The following is a 17,243-nucleotide window of genomic DNA, read 5'->3' on the forward strand; positions in this document are numbered from 1 at the left end:
ATATTTATGGAGATATAACGGATTGAAAAAAAATATGGCCACCACTTTGTAATTTGCAAAGGTATTTTAAGTCCTGATTTTTTCTAATTTTAAAACTTTATTACCAAGACGCTTACCAAATATTAATGTGATTCGTTTATCTGAACTTGAGATATAACTTTTTATATAAAAGTAACAAAATGGCGGATAGGAGAAGAACGAAGGAGAAACTGCTGGTTTTCCTAAGGATATTTTTTGTATATATATATTTCACTTTCTTGTAGACAAAGTAACCACCGTAATTTTGAACCAATCACTTTCAAATTGATATATAAAATATAACGATCCAAAATCCCGGTCGAGTTCATTAATGAGCAAAATTAGATCATGGTGGTGGAAATGGGGGGGGCTTTTAAAAAAAAAACAAAATATAGCTTAACTTTATTAAGTAAAATATCAAATTTGTTTAAAGTTCTTACTATCCTTTGGACAAGGGCCTAAAACTTATCCATGTAAAGTTTTTGATATCACCAACCAACCATTGGCCCAGAGGGTGGAAAAATGGGGTTTCAAAGACAAAAAAAAATCATACCTCCCTTAATAGGTACAATATCAAATTGGTTTAAAGTCATTATTTCTATATTACCTAAAACCTTTTTCTGAAACAATTTTTGATATGACCAACCCTTATGACAAAGGATGACCAAAATGTTGCTGGAATTGTAAGAAGACGGGGCTTGTCGTTGTATGCTAAACGTATGAAACTTTCTTCCCATGCAACCAATGTCGTATTGAGTAAATTTGAAGTTTTTCTTAACTTTAAGGTGGAAATCTTTTTTATCCTCTAGTTAGCACCATTGAAATCTACCTACGCCTTCAAGCATGCCAAAAGGGATTTTTTTTACATTAAAAAGGCTTTTCAAGGATTTACTAAGAACATTTGTATTCACTAAATAAATAATATTACAAAAATTTTTAAAAACTTGCTTTATACTTTTTAGTCATACTTCAATCAAATTATGGAGTTTAATTAGTCTGTTAATTTGGATTTCAAAAGATAACATCATATATTGAAATTTCTAATATATTTATAAAATATCTAACAAAATTTCAATCAAACATTTACTATACAAAGTAACAAAATAGTGAAGTTTTTATATATATGATTTTTATATTTAGTATATATTATATATATATATATATATATATATATACACACACATATGAGTGATGACAAAATGTCAACTCCTGTACTAAGTTTTTGTCATTTTTTATGTTAAATGGCTATCGAATTTGTCATCTATGACCCCAAAAACTCCACATAGCTGTTTTACAGATTTTGCAATTTTTTAGTAATACCCTTAATTTAACCCCATACAGGGGGATGTTTGCAAAGGTAATGGTTGAATATTGTATTGTCACCTGACCTTAGTAACTGTGCAAAATTTCATCAATAGAAAATGTCAGGAAGTACATTAAATTAAGGATGCAAGATTTGATGACAAACATGAAAAAAAAAACATTGTATGTTAAAGAAATGCAAGTAAAATATGTTACCATTACCAAATAATTTAAATTATACCCAAATACCTAATGACAATTTGGATGTAAGAGGAGTCAAAATAAATCCATTAGTCACTTTAATTCTCACCTTTCCACTATGAAATTATTTACATTCTTTAGCACGTATTTCAGATCAAAGTGCAATCCCCTGCATTTCCTAGGGACCAAGCACCAATCGATACTATGAGTTTGCGAGTATGTATACAAATATATACTACCTACACACAGTACATTAGTATTTCAAACACTTTAATCTGCTGTTTTCATATCACAATCTATGTCATCGGCTACAAAGCTTAAAATAATCTTATATAAAGTGAAGTTAAAATTTCAGTTTTTCAGATTATTTACACACTGTTATAGCATGGATCTATCATGACAGCAAGGAACCACGCTATAAAATGATAGCATAAAAATTGTAATTTTAACTTTGATTGTAGTTGATGTAGTTAATAATGTACTTAAAAGGCTGCCAAATGTACTACTACTACTATAAGCTTAGTTATTTGATGCACTCTATCTTGATTATATTTTAATAGTTGAAAAATACTTAAAAGAATAATTCTAAATATTATATACAAACATAATCGGTTTCTTCTCACATTAACTATTATGTATCTTAAAAATTATCTATAACAGAAAAGGTGAATAATGATCAATTTATATTTAATAACTGAACTGTAATTTACAATTTAAATTTTAACATCTAAAACACACATTGGTCACTAGTTTAACAGATCAATAAATAGCAAACAAAAAACCAAGTATAATAAAAGCAAAATGACATAGCATCAATTAAAAAGGATAAATAAAAATAATCACTTTTTTTAATAGTGCAACAGTTAAAATAAATTATGCTTACAATTTTCCTAATACAAAATTCGTAAGACACATGCCGAAGAATTTAATATATTGGAACAAAAATTGAAAATTTACACAAGAATAAAAACCAATAGCAATGAATTGTAAGAAGAAAGAAATATATACAGAATATATGCTTATTATAAAAGTGATATGAACATAGAAAAACTAATATAATCTCCTTTAGTAGACTGTAGTGTCACAAATGAAAAGATGGGTCATATGTCAGTCGGGCTTGGAATTCTTTATTCACTGCTAAATTTTAATGTATATTCCCATTCACAAACTGAGCTTACATGGTAAATTAATATTTAAAATATGTAATAAAAATACAAAGCAGAAGAATCTGCTTTACCTACATGTGTAAAATGCACCCCTTACAACCCAAAGGTTCTGTAAGTAAGATCTATAGAATCTCCATGAATTGGATCCTGAAAAACGAAAGGTTATGAGGTAATGGTTGAATTAAGATAGTCATTGTCACTGATCATTGGTAGCATTTATCATTTGGAAGCTAATTCAGTAACTGTGGTTTAATCAAGTAGCTTCCGTAGAATACCAAAGTTAAACAACACCAGTTTCAGAGGTGGTCGTTTTTTAACTATATGTTACTGACATTTAGTAAATAGGAACTGTGTAAAAGACCACAAAAGTTGCTGAAGATATAAAAAAGCAATCCTTGTTGTCCTAATCTATGTAAAAGTTCAAATCTAATGTAAAATAAAAAGTATTCAAATATCTGTTATGTTTTTAAATAAAAATAAGTTTGCTACATTTTTATAATTTTTTTTTAATAAACTAAAGATTAAATTTTTTTGTTCAATAACAGACCATAATGTCAGAATCAATCAGTCGTGAACAACTGGAAAAATTAAGAGGCACCGTACAAAATATTGATAGTAAACTAAACGACAACAATTATTCAATAATCGCAAATCACAGATCAGTAATCACAAATCAAAACCAAAATGATGCGAGTGGACAATCTAGTACGGATGTAGAAAAGATTATACAAGCATTAAAAACAGAAGTCGATCGTGAAAGTCATAGGGTTGAAAACAAAGTAAGTAAAGCAGTATGTGTAAATAAAATAATGTTTACAATACACAATACTGACAGATGTTTCAAAAGACACTTAATAATAATTCCTGTATTTTTAAAAAGTATATTCAAATATTCTTTTAAAAATTTCATAATAGGTGATAAATGATTTCCTTTAAAATGGATACAGATTTTTACCAGTTTTACGACATTCATATCACGTTTTGCAACATTTTCTCAGTAATATTTGATATCTTACTTTCAGTATTACTTTCCATTTTGTCTTATGTATGATAAAACTACAACTATCTCATCACAGATGATATATAATCTAAAAATTTTGGTAGTCAGTTTTCATCAATAATGTAAACACGATTCATTTTCAACAAAAGAGTGAAACCTAAAATAATGTGAATTTTTTTTGGTCCTATTTTCAAATTCATGAAAAGCACAGAAACAGTAAAAGCGAACATTAAAAATGTAGGCTTTTACAGATCTACCAAATAATCCTGAAAGCAGCTATTAAAAGTCCCAAGTACAAGAAGAATTTTTATCAAAAACATTTTTTTGGGAGCAAGTGTTTTAACTTGCTCACATTGTAAAAAACCTCCAAAGTTAACAGTGATGGTCAGCTTGAGTCCTTTTAATTCTGTACATTCCACAGTTAAGAAATCTGTAGTATCAAATATAACTATTCAATCCATTAAATATGTTGTTAAAAATTTGTACAAGAAAGAAAGATATAATCACAGAAAATGGTCATAAAGTGACCAACAATGCTTTGATAAAAGATTTATTAAGAATATTTTATATTTCATTCAATACAATTCTCTGAAACAAATTTAAGTTTTTTTTCTTTGCCTACAGATAAGCAACATGTATAATGAGTTATGGAGAAGAATAATGTCGTTAGAAGTGGCAGCAAGGAGTGTTATAGTACTGGGGAATACAACACGAAGGCAATTACAAGATGATCTTAAAACATTTTTACAAACGGAAAAACAATGTTTAAACGAGCCAAATTCACAAGAAAGTAAATAATCCTTTGATCTATTTATGCATTATTATTATTATTATTGTTATTGTTATTAACGAAAAATAATAAAATGGCAGAAAAAATTATATCATGTATGGTTCTTGGTCATCAGAACCTTATAGATAGAAAGCCGTAAACAAAATAAATAAACAAAAAAATAAATTAAAATATTTTTAATTACACGAATAGAAAATTTACTTTATAATTTTTTTAATTGACCATCAAACTGTAATATGGAACTGTATATCCAAACTCACAATCTTTAAGATAATCACCTTCAAGATAAAAATAATAATAAAAGTTTCAACTAAAAGTTGGAAAAATTAAATTTTTATTGATGGTGAATTAAGAACAGTCAGTCTCTTTCAAAGGTATTTGTGATGAAATAAAATCTCGAGTAAAATTTTCATTGATTTAGTATAATATTTTTCAGAGTAGAGAACACCTTACATCAGTACTAGTTATTGTCTGTATATGAAGAAATATTAAAAAATTAGTAACAATGAATTTGTATCCCTAATTTCTTAAAAGTATCCATGCACCAACAACAAGGACCCGTGCGTAAATTGTTACAGTATGAAAAAACTGAGCCATCATAAAAAGTAGAAGCATAATTTCCAACAGTCGTGATTGTAATAATTTAATAATCACCACTTTCATGATGCAAATAATTTGATGACAAGAGTTGTCATCAAATTATTTGACAACTCTATAAGCTGAATGTAATCACAGAAATTTTTTTAAGATATATTTTGTGATTTATAACATGTCAGAGAGTTGCAATCTATTAATAATATCAGAATGCAGACAATCGTTTTCTATTGTAATTCCCTCCAGAGCTCTTTAAGCAACTTGAATATATTTCATAACAAATATGTTAAAATAATCATTATTCATTAATTAGAAATGGGTCCTGAAAAAGTTTTGAAATCAAACACGAACAACAGCTTCTTAAAAAAAAATTGTATCTTACAATAGGGATAACCTCTTTAAACCCCACTTCATTTTTGACCACTCAGAAATGGAGGGGCAATGTCAAAGAGGTATAGCTAAGATTTGGGTTCAGACAATCCTGGTGCACCTGATGAAGTTGGTAGTTTGTAAATTTTGTTAAAATATTAATTTATTCATATTTACACAATAATAATTATTTTATTATTATTATTATTGTTTAAAGAATAATCCAATGTTCCTTAATGAATCAGTTCTTATCTATTACCTGATAGAAAACCTCAGTAATCAAAATTAAAAAAAAAAATCAGTTTTATTTAAAAAATAATAAATTTTACTTTTTTCCCTCAAAATCTACTAAAAATACATCCCCTACAAGTAAATTACAAAAAATTTAATAGCAAGACGGGACAGAAATCCTGCTATTTTAAGTTTTAATGAAAATAAAAAAATTATTTAATTATTTTTGAAATTTTTCACAAATATCCATTTTCAGTATTTAAATAAAAAAATACATTTTTGCCAAAAACAGTAAAATTTTTGTTACAGCTCAATGTGTAAAAAGATTTCCACAAAAAATGTTATTTCACTCTTTTTTTTATTTATTGTCTTTTATATACATTAAAATGCATCTTAATGAGCCTACATTAGAAAAGACAGCTTACCAGTTTAAATTATTTTTTAACACTTACCGATCAAATAAATGGAAACCATTTTCTTTAATCAAAAACAAACAGGCAATCATCTATTGGTAAATATTTTAAGTGAATATAATTGACAGTTAGGATGCAGCTTTTTTGTGTAAATTAAAATTTACAGATTTGAATTAAGTCTGATTAAAATAAATTCCTACCACAAGTTTAATTAAAATATGCTTTGCCATTCGCAGGCAAATTAAAACAGGGATAACTGAGATAATGGGGAGGGACAGCAAACTGAAATTACAAAATTTTTCCTTGGTTTATAGTAAATGAAAAGTTCAACAACTTGCAGACAAATCTATCGCTATTGGTTATTTTATATATAATTATACACTTTATTTCCTCTGAAAATCTCTGTATAGAAATAACAAAATAAGATTTAAGTCTGCTTTCTAAATCTTTCACAGCAATTGCATACCTAACTCTGTATATAATTTAGTCAAGAGGCCCACAAATATTATTCCACAAAAAAAAAAATAAGACAAAATCTTTATTTAAATCTTACTAAAAGGCCTAACATTGGAGTAATTATAAAAATGTACGCTAAATAATTTTTGTTTTTATAAAATCTTTCTAAGTTTTATAAGTACTGTGATAAAGACTCACTCAAATTGGCCCAGTGATGCCTTGAGTTTAAAATCAACATTAGTTATTTAAATTTTTTATAACAAATTTGTAAATAAAACCACACAGCATAAAATACCTTTTTTTAAAAATAGATTTAGACTTTAATATAGGCAAGCAGGCTTTACAAAGCATAGGAAAATCAGCCAAGCATTAAAACCTTTAATAAACCCTGAATGAGAAATGGAATTCCCCATTTATATCTATAGGAAGAGTCACCTTCCTGCCAATTAAGCTGTCATTTGATTGGCAACTGCTTTTTCAGCCTGGGAAATCCATTACCCAGATGTGTAGGTGTTGATATGATTTTCATGATCTGTGCAGGTAGGAGGGAATCTAGAAAGCAAAAGGGTGAGGATGATAAAGCTGTAGGGAGATCATGAACTTTTTTGGAGTTCAGGAGTTCTTTTTGAGTTTTGCAGTTCATTAACTTACATTATAATTGAACATATACGTAAGATGTTGCAGTAAATAATTTACCTGATACGGCCTAGTGAAATATTCTGAACATGAGACTACTATAAATTTTACTGTTGATCATAAAAAATTCTTTAAAATCTTTAATTCTAAGCCCTAGGACAGTGTTTTGTCTTATAACTGTGCAGTAAAAGCATGTTTAACCTTGCATAACAAACTGAAGAGCAAAAAAGCTGCACTGATTTCACTAAGAAATGTTTGACGACTATCTCAACAGTCCAACATCCTTACCGCGTGCTCAGTTTTCCTGCATTTTAAATAATCACATATCATACAGGCTTGAAAAGGATTAAAAATCTAAAACAATAAAAACAAAAATTACTGTGATTTTGACAATTGAATGTCGAAGCTATTGTAAATAATTTACTTTTTGTTTCATCATATTTCTTTTATTCAACTTTATTTGATTTTTATTCCAAAATAGAACCTTACTTAGAAAAATGTTCCTCAAATAAAATGTATATAAATAAAATAACAATCCATGATTTAATAATAAAAAATTATTTTGATTTTTTGTTATCAGGTTACATAGAAGTACTTATGGAAGCTTTAGCGAACTCAGTTCAAGAATTAACAAGAAAAGTGGATACAAATTTTCAGATGGTGTTAACAACTCAGAGTCTTTTCATGGAGAATTGTCATAGATTGCAGGTCGAAGAAACACAATTAGAATTCAAGCTGTCACTAGTTTTAGAGAAAATTCTCATCACAATAACAAATAAGTAAGTTCAAATCTGTATAAATATTTATCAACATAAATTTTACTACCATTTCATATCTCTTTATTATAATCCAGAACAATTTCAACATCTTAACTTCTGTAAAATTAATTTTAAACAACTGCCCTTAGCATTGTCTATCTTCTGTAGTATACATATAGATATAGATAACATATAGGTAACATATACATATAGATGTCTCTTGATGTTCTTTCTTTGTATTCCTTTTCTTAATCAAGGCAAAGTATTTTTATTGTTTGTTTTTTTTTTTTTTTGAGAACAATGATTTTTTTTAAATGGATAGTTTTTTGTAGGCCCTTCCTATATTTTTTAAGTAAATAACAAATAAAAATATTTTTTTAAACAAACTTCAAAATTGACCAATTTAAAAAAAAAATCACTAGAAGTTAAAAAAATTACATTTTTTAAATTTCATCTTTTGAAAGTCCCCACAAATTAAAAAATCTGAATTTTAAGAACGAAAAAATTTTTGATTTTCAATTTTTAATATTTTTTTTAAAGTTAATCACTAGTTTAGATAATTTTTTTCCATATTGAATAGATTATTAAACTAATAATTAAGTAGTCTGGATAATTATAGTTATTTCTCCTTTTTGACACTTCATTCAACATAGATATTTTATTGTTCTTTGCAGTTGTTACATGTGATTTGTTGCAGTACTTGAAGTTAACTTTTGAATTGTATTTTTTTTTTCTTTCAACCCCCTTATTTTTATACAGTTCCTAATATCTGTAATTATATAAGTTTCAGTTTGAGTACAGTTATAAATACATTTCCAATCGTAAATATTTTTTAAAGACAATAAAGAAGCCAGAAAATTTAAATATATGTAATTAAATAAGATTAGACAATATTATCAAAGAATAGATTGTTAGCTGTAATAGCTCAATTTGTCTTTAAATGATTTATACTGTAAAATAGAAAGCCTAAAAAATTGGGAATGAAGAATATAGAAAGGTACTTCTTTGAAAATATTAAAAGCTCTGTTAAAATAAACAAAGGTTTAGGAAACAAATTGAATAAATGCTACACATGACTCTTGCTTCTTTATAACAGTTAAGATTTGAGTATTTTAATGATTTTTTCAAAATGGGAATTTTAAGAATATTATTTCATAAAACATGAATCTGTAAGAAAATTAAAACTGTTTGCTGATTAAGTGGTTTGACCAAGATCGCAAATAAATAGTCAGAAATTAAGAGTAAAAAAAATAATAGTTAGAAAATAAAAAATAAATAAATTCTTCATCCTATAGAAAAAAATAATTTTGTAGAGATATTATCTAGATTGATGCAAGTATAAATTTTTTAACAGCCCTGTAGAAAGGTATGAAAATAATAAATATGGGCGAAACTAAATTAATATAAATAAACAACAAAGAGGGTTTAGCGGTAAGGGCAAGCGAAAGATGAATAGAACAAATAAAAAAATACAGCTAACTGGGGACTATGGTGAGAGGGCAGCAATTGCATAATGGAATTAAAAGAAAAAATAGTGCTAACAAAGAAATAGTGATTTACTGCTCACAAGAAGAGGAAATTACTATGCAGTAAAAGTTTGGATATAGAGTAAAGGAATGCTATTTATAGAGTGTCTTGTTGAATGGTAGTAAAATGTGGACGATGAAGAAAACAGAGAGGAGGGATTGGATTAAGGATTTTGAGATGCAGATATGAAAAAGGATGGAGAAAGTAAGATTGATGGATAAAGTGAAGAATGAGAAATTATGAAACAGAATTAATCACTTATGTGGGAATTTCAAAATAAAAAAGGTAAACTGATTAGGAGGGCGTGCAGTTAAAGGAAGTGGAATCTTGACGACCTGATTGGAGAGGTCAGCAGATGGAGGAAGGAGATAGGTAAAAAAAAAAGTTAATAGATGAAGTGAAGATTGGAAACTAAAAGATAAAGAAACAGAAGGCTTCAGACAAGGATGGATGGAAACAGTAATGGTGAAAGGGACCTGTGCTCAAGTAAAACACCATAGATTATGATGATGAACTAAAAATTTAAATACTAATTGAAAAAAAATCATACAGGAATGCTATGTGCAAAGGGAAAAAATAAAATATGTAGCCAATTAATGTTTTTAAATTAGAGATTTTTATGATAATTTTTTGATAATTAACTAAAGGTTCTATAATAACTGAAACAGTAGTAACATTCAGAAAATTTAAGGCAATAAAAGAAAAGTAAAATGCCAATACCCCAAACTATGTTTAATAGATTGGTTCCAATAAACATCACCAAAGCAAAACAATTAGTGGGCAGTCTCACCAAATTCTTTTTTTATTTATCAGTGGCTAATCAACAATAACTATGACTAATGACTGTAGAAGTCAGCTTGGCTTAAATCTTATTAAATGAAAAAAAATTAATGATTAAAAAGTCACACATAAAAAAATATAGCAAAGGAATGAGAAAAACACATGAATGGTACTTCCAGATCTTTCCAAGGGCTGAACACAAATAATTAATTACTTTTTAATGTTTTGTTAAAAATTATTATATTTAATAAAATATAACTGTCTTAATAAAAATAATAAAATAGCTCTTTTTTGAGCTATTTAAAAATTTAACCATAATTAATTTCTACATATTTTTTTATCAGCAATAAATATTGTTTTTTAAATGTTATCATTACGTTCATATATTATATATTATTGTTGATTAAATATTAAACTCAGTATCTCATCAATCAAGATATTTTAAGCAAAAATTACTTTTGAAAGTGCGCTTACAAAGTGAGAAGTATATGTTCTTTAAAATTAGTTAAAAGTAAATTAATTTTGCACATAAATGAAATGAATAATATTTTAAACCATATATTTCATTTGGTTTAATTATCATTTTTCAGTTAAATTTTTATAGCTACTTTAAAAAACTTATTTCAAATAATTATTCCACTACTCTCAATCTCATATTACTCTTAAAGCATCTTTAAAAGAAAACAACAGTTATGCAAATTTATAGCAGTTAAGTTGTTACGTCTGTAAAAGATTAAAAGTTCACAAAAGACTAATTCAAACCCCATGACAAGATTCATGGCTAGAGATTGATTTCCTCAGATGGAAATTGCACAATAAATTAAAATTAGACTGAAGTGTCTATGTAAAGCATTAATTAAATTGGTTGACACAAATTTACCAAGAGTTACAAAACTAGGTAAACATATATAAATATATCTATATTCCTTCAACTTGTCCAATTCTCATAAAAATTTAATATCAATGCATATATTCATAAATCACAACACCAGATATAATGAATGATTATGTGTTCATCCATTCCAAACATATTAATAGAATAGATGCTGACACACTCTCATTTAAGCATATATATGTGTGTGCTCACACATGCACGCACACAAACACACACACAAAATCAGTCTGGTTTTTTTTTCATTTTTGGACTGAAGGACATTAACTATTGAGCAATGCAGAACTCAAATAATTTTAAAATGATTTGTAAAGAAATTTTAATACTTAAACCTTTAAGATGCTGATTAAAAGAGCAATAAAGAGATTAAAGATGATAAAATGATTAAAGAGTGATTATAAGAGAGGTAGGATGGGACTAAAAGAGCAAATACATCCTCGGTGTAATTTGGTACAGAATTGCCGGTGGACTGACTCAGAATACTTTTTCTTTCTGGTGGTCAGATAATAAGCTTAATGCAACCATTAAGCTTACCTGCTAATCAGGTAGATCAAGAGGTTTAATAATTAATTAATCTTCCTTAAAAAATTCTTTGAATATTACCTATTTAAATTACTTTTCTTTTCTTGAAATCATATTCATTCAGTTTTTTTTAAAATACTTTTTACAGAACAATGAGAGTTGATAATCGATTAGTTGAAGTAATGGAAATGATCAAATCGCATCAAAGTCAAGTAATGCGAAATTTAGGACATACAACAAATATGGTAGTAGCATTAACAGAAGAAACGAATCAAGATACAAAACATTTTGAAACAGCATTATTAGAATTGTCTGAAAGGAATGAAATTGTCGCACTCAGTATTCAGGTTAGTAGATTTATTTTGTATAAAAACTAATATTAATAAATGATATCAGTAAACACACTTATATTTTGTTAATTTTTAAAAACTTTAACCTTATTTAAAAATAAACTTTATTTAAACTTATTTAAAAATTTATTTTTTGTTAATTTTGAGGCCGTATTAAACTTATCCATCCAATCTTCACAAATACATTTCTTAAGCGCAACTTAAATAATGATAAAGTACACAGTAAAGCTATAAAAGAAGTAATTCCAGTATAAGGTATATGGGTAAGACTACCAATACTGTTCCTTAAGGTTTCCTTTAGTTTCACGATAGCTTCATTTTACTTAAAATAGAAATCAGGGAAAAAAGTTTTACTAGATATAAATAAAAAAACTTTTTATAAAAGATGTAAATAAAAAAAGTGTTTCTGGACATAACTTATAACAACATTTTTGCTTAAATTGCAATTTAATATTGAATTATATAAGCTTCAAAAAAATTGTACCGGTTGAAGAAAATTTAAATTAGTTTTAATGATTTATTTGTGATAAATTTACTTGACATCATGGTAAAAAATTTATATTATTTTAGGGCCTTTTCTGTCTTCCCCCACAATGGTTTTTTTTTTTATGTTAGATATTATGTATTAGTAACTGCTTGTGTTTAAACTAATTGGTCATGTTTAATGTTTGGTTACCAAGTACAACACTGTACAATATTACTAGATACTGGTGTCATTGCCTGTAATCAGTCTATGTCTACTTATTCCGCTGTGAAGATGTCGTTTCATTTAGTTATGAAAATTGATTCAAAGGAGAAAGGCGTTGAAGTGAAAGCTCTCTAATCTTGACTAGTGAGCGCAGCGAATACAAGTTAGATTTGGTTTGATTATATTTATAATTTTTCTGCAAATATCTTCAAATACCCACTGATTTGGAAAAAAACAATTGAAAAAAAAAGTGGCTGTCGAATTCCAAAAACAGCCACTTCCAGCACAAATTATTGGTTACTTAAAAAGTATCCTGTAGAGCTTTAGTATTGCATTACTTTACCTTTAGAGATGAGATACTAATATCTAATATGTAATTTAAAAAAAACCATTGTGGAAGCAAAACAGAAAAGACCCTTATCTTAGTACATTGAACATCATTGATTTTTATGAAACATCATATCATCGTTCCACTTCATTTTCAAAAACATAATTTGTTTCAATTTTTTGCTATGCAAAATTATACAACCAAAAGAGTTCAAACGAATAATAATAATTATTAGAAAAACAGACTTAGAAGAACTGTTAGAAGAACGGACTTAGAAGAACTAAAAGAGACTTAGAAGAACAGTTTCAGAGAAATGTGCATTTCTTACTCAAACCAAATTATCGGTTAAATACTTGCATAGTATTAATTTTCAAAATGTTATAAATATAAATAATTTTAAGAACTGCATTAAATCTTTATTAAAATTCTTATTATCTGATCTTTTATTTTAGTCTTTGATGAGAAAAAATAATTAGTTGTAGTCAATGTTTTTTTATGTTTACTATATTATTTATATTTTTGGGTTTATTACATCATTTTTAGTCAGATTTTCTCCCAATACAGGCTTTAACAAATTATACAGTTGGCCCTGAAGTTGTAATTGCTAGTTGTAAAATTTATTACAATGTTATAATTTTTACATCAGTATAAGGTAGAAAATAAAAATATTTTTTGTGTAAATTATTTTCTATCAAAATCAAATTGGAGTAATAATTTTTTCATTGGAATAAATAAATAAGGTATTGCTGAATAATAACAAATTAAATGTCTATTTATTAATTTACTTATATGCAACAACAAAGGCTGAAGCACTATAAGAGCTCTGAAGGATGATAATGGATTTTTTAGTGTAAAAAATTATATGCCTGATTGAGGCACGTATGAAACTCAGAATCTCCATATGAAAGTCAGAGATACTGCCACACTGCCATAGAGAAAGGCAAAATATAGTCACACAGTAGATATAGAATTATTTTATGGTGCATTTTCATCATGTTCTAATTTACAAAAAGTTTTTTTTAAATTTCAAAAAGTACATATAAAGAAAAAAATTAAAGATAAAAATAAGTTATATAGCCAAGCTTTTAAATCACTAGGATATATTGACAATTTTAAGTTTGCATACAAAATAAATTATTTATTACATAATTTCTGATGCCTCAAAAAAAAAATGAAGATATTCATGATCATAGTACAAGGGATAAGCACAAAGCAGTGCTTATCCCTTAATTTAGCTGTCATAAATGGCAGCTAAATTAATAAAAAAAAACCTTCTAAAAAGTGATTTTAAAGATGAAAAATTACCTAATCACTTAAGACATTTTTAATTGATAATGGATTCTACCAGATTAATAAATGCCACTTATAAAATTATGTTTTCTATATTAGATTCAATCTTATGGATTTAATATAATTAACACAATTACTAACTGATGTCTTATGCACACGACATTATATTACAGTAGCAATATTGCACATTAAGTGTAAGTTTTTATTTTTTGCATCTACTGTCTGCATTGTTATTTTTTACTTTTTCTATGTATTTGGTTTCAAAAGCTATTAATACTCTTCTACCTGTTAACCACAATAATTTCGTAATGGTAAAGATGTAATATTAATTTAGTCAAAAAGCTAAATAAAATTTTTTTAAAGTAAGCGGAAAGCCAATTTTAGTAATAATGATGTAAATAATTTGAAATAAGTCAGTAAATTTCCAACTTATTAGATAAAATTTATTTTCATTTACTTATAAACTCTCAAGCCCACCTGCTAAATTAATGAAGAAAAATATTAAACTCACTAAAACAAGCATATAAAATAAACGTAATAAAAACATGAAGCGGATGACCACAAGAATTATAAAGAAATATTTAGATGATCAAATAATTTTTTTCTCATGTGTTGTGAATGCAGCAGTAAATTATATTCTTTCAACCTGATGTTTCCTACAATGCCTGGAACATTTAAGCAAGACAAAACAAGATGGAAGAGTGAAATGATAACAAAAGTGAAAATTTAATAATCTAAACAATGAGATGTAACTGGTCTTTAAATCATTAATAATTATATAAGTCTGTAAAAAATGTATAAACCAAATGAAACAAAGTAGAAATAATGAAGAATGCATGTTTTCTATAATTACTTTCCCTCCTTGTTTGGTTGCAGCCATTTCTAATATCCAGAGAAAATAATTCTTAAACTGCTATTTAAAAACACTGTAATTCATCTTATCAGGAAAGATAAGAAAGAATTGGCTTAGTAAAAATTTGTAACCTAATAGATATTATTTACTCGAGCGACTCAGCAGTTATATATCTTATCTTCCTGACAAGAGAAGTTAAGGCTCACCTTATCGACACATTGTATACCTTTGGTAATGAAGTAGTAGCTCTACCTGCATTGCCTCAATATTTTTCATAAGAATAGAACATTTAGTTAAAGGAATGATGAAAATGTATTTGTTTATTTATTTATTCTACTTTTTAGTGCGGTTTAAAATTGAAAAAGAAAATTACCTCACTTTACTATTTCATTTAACTATTTAATAATTTTTAAAACTATTGTCCATAAATATATTTTTTTTTCTTTTTTAACAGGAATTACAAGAAAATATACAGATGTTAACAAACTTAACAAGTATTAAACTGAATAATGAAATCGAAGACTGGTTTAATAAATCATTGGATACAGATTACGAAGAGAACAGTAACCAACACAACAATAAAAATACTGAAAAATCAACAACTGTACTACTGAGCCCAACCTCAACCACAACTGCTACAGTAACACAGGCACAAAATAATGATAAAATCACATCAAAAAATAACTTTAACAATACTAAAAGTACAGATTCAGATGTAATAAAAATATATACAGATGATGTAAACAGTAACAATAATAATGAAAATATAATAAATTTAAATGATATTAACAATAAAAATGACATGGAAAATATTTCAAAAGCTAAAAAAATATCTATAATATTTTCTAATAGGAATTATGACGGTGAAAATATGAAAATGCTTTTAAAAGATTTATTAAATCAAGGAAATCAGTCGTTAAATGTCGATGCAATAATTTTAAACACAGAAAGTGAAGAAAATGAAGGTAACAATACAACCTTATTAGATACGCAAGATGAACCGCTGAAAACTGAACAATTTCATTCAAAATTGCAAAATGATTCATTAACAGATATTCATAAAAATAAAATGGACATGTCTGATACGGTAAAGTTAAATTTAAAAAATACAACTACGATGATCGATGAATTAAAAATTAATGAAACTAGCAAAATATTAAATAACAATACAAAAACACCGAGTTTAACACAAGTTATAAAAAACAGATTAGATACATATAAAACCCAAAAATATAAAATTTATAATTCATACAATAACAACACCTCTTCCATAAGCAATAACACTAATAATGACAGTAAACATTCAATAAAACCAAAACTACTGTCACAAAGCGGTGAAAATAATAGTTTAAAAAAGTTATTAGAAAATTTCAAAAGAAGAAAATTATTTAATTTATCACCAAAATTCTCAAATACTTTATCGACACAACTATCACCAGCAGCATCATCATCATCATCACAAAGTGAAGATATTTTTACAATAAGTGACAAAAATGATACATCAACATCAGATTTTTTAAAACAATCTCAATTCAGTTTTGAAAAAATCAGTGAAGAAGATCCATCTTCAAAAATAAGTCAATCAACATCAAAAATCAATAATAATGATATGACTAACCCTGATGAAAAATTACCAAATTTATATGATTTTAATTCAAAATATTTTAACATGGATACATCTGTTTCATCAAATATACACGAAATGGAGACAAAAGATCAATTGACAGATTATGATGAAAAATAATTATAATATTCTTAATTGAATCTATGTAAATAGATCTTTATATTTAAATATAACTGACACAAAAATACAATTACATAGTTATCATTAAAAATACCACTGTTTATTTTTTATTACTTTTACTTTCCTGCCTAGCACTACAGCAGAGCTATAGCTAAAGAAGGGAACTATGGTAATCAATCCAATTTGGGCATATGCAGTTTTTACCGGATCTTTATATTTTGATATCTAAGGTACCCAAAAAACTGGATGGAAATTTTCCAGATGTTCGTATATACGTGTGTTTGATATTAGGTGTTGCACCCTTAATCACATTATATTTCCAGAGCTACTTGACC

General features: G+C 26.7%; 2 protein-coding genes across 4 annotated transcripts in view; one reads left to right on the forward strand and one right to left on the reverse strand.

Annotated features, from left to right (window-relative positions):
• The window catches only part of LOC142331790 (uncharacterized), a 46,414-nt gene extending 29,436 nt beyond the window's left edge, over nucleotides 1–16,978 (forward strand). Inside the window, exons 5-9 of the mRNA XM_075377903.1 lie at nucleotides 3,233–3,466; nucleotides 4,312–4,477; nucleotides 7,757–7,955; nucleotides 11,804–12,002; nucleotides 15,619–16,978. Of these exons, the coding sequence (XP_075234018.1) occupies nucleotides 3,233–3,466; nucleotides 4,312–4,477; nucleotides 7,757–7,955; nucleotides 11,804–12,002; nucleotides 15,619–16,908 (2,088 nt within the window). The 3' untranslated portion in view covers nucleotides 16,909–16,978. The remainder of the gene's footprint in view (nucleotides 1–3,232; nucleotides 3,467–4,311; nucleotides 4,478–7,756; nucleotides 7,956–11,803; nucleotides 12,003–15,618) is intronic.
• LOC142331791 (Golgi-associated PDZ and coiled-coil motif-containing protein-like) overlaps nucleotides 1–17,243 on the reverse strand; it is a 138,063-nt gene that overhangs the window by 79,766 nt on the left and 41,054 nt on the right. The window lies entirely within an intron of this gene.

This window comes from Lycorma delicatula, chromosome 10 (genome assembly GCF_047948215.1).
Source record: "Lycorma delicatula isolate Av1 chromosome 10, ASM4794821v1, whole genome shotgun sequence".
NCBI classification, from domain to species: Eukaryota; Metazoa; Arthropoda; class Insecta; order Hemiptera; family Fulgoridae; genus Lycorma; species Lycorma delicatula.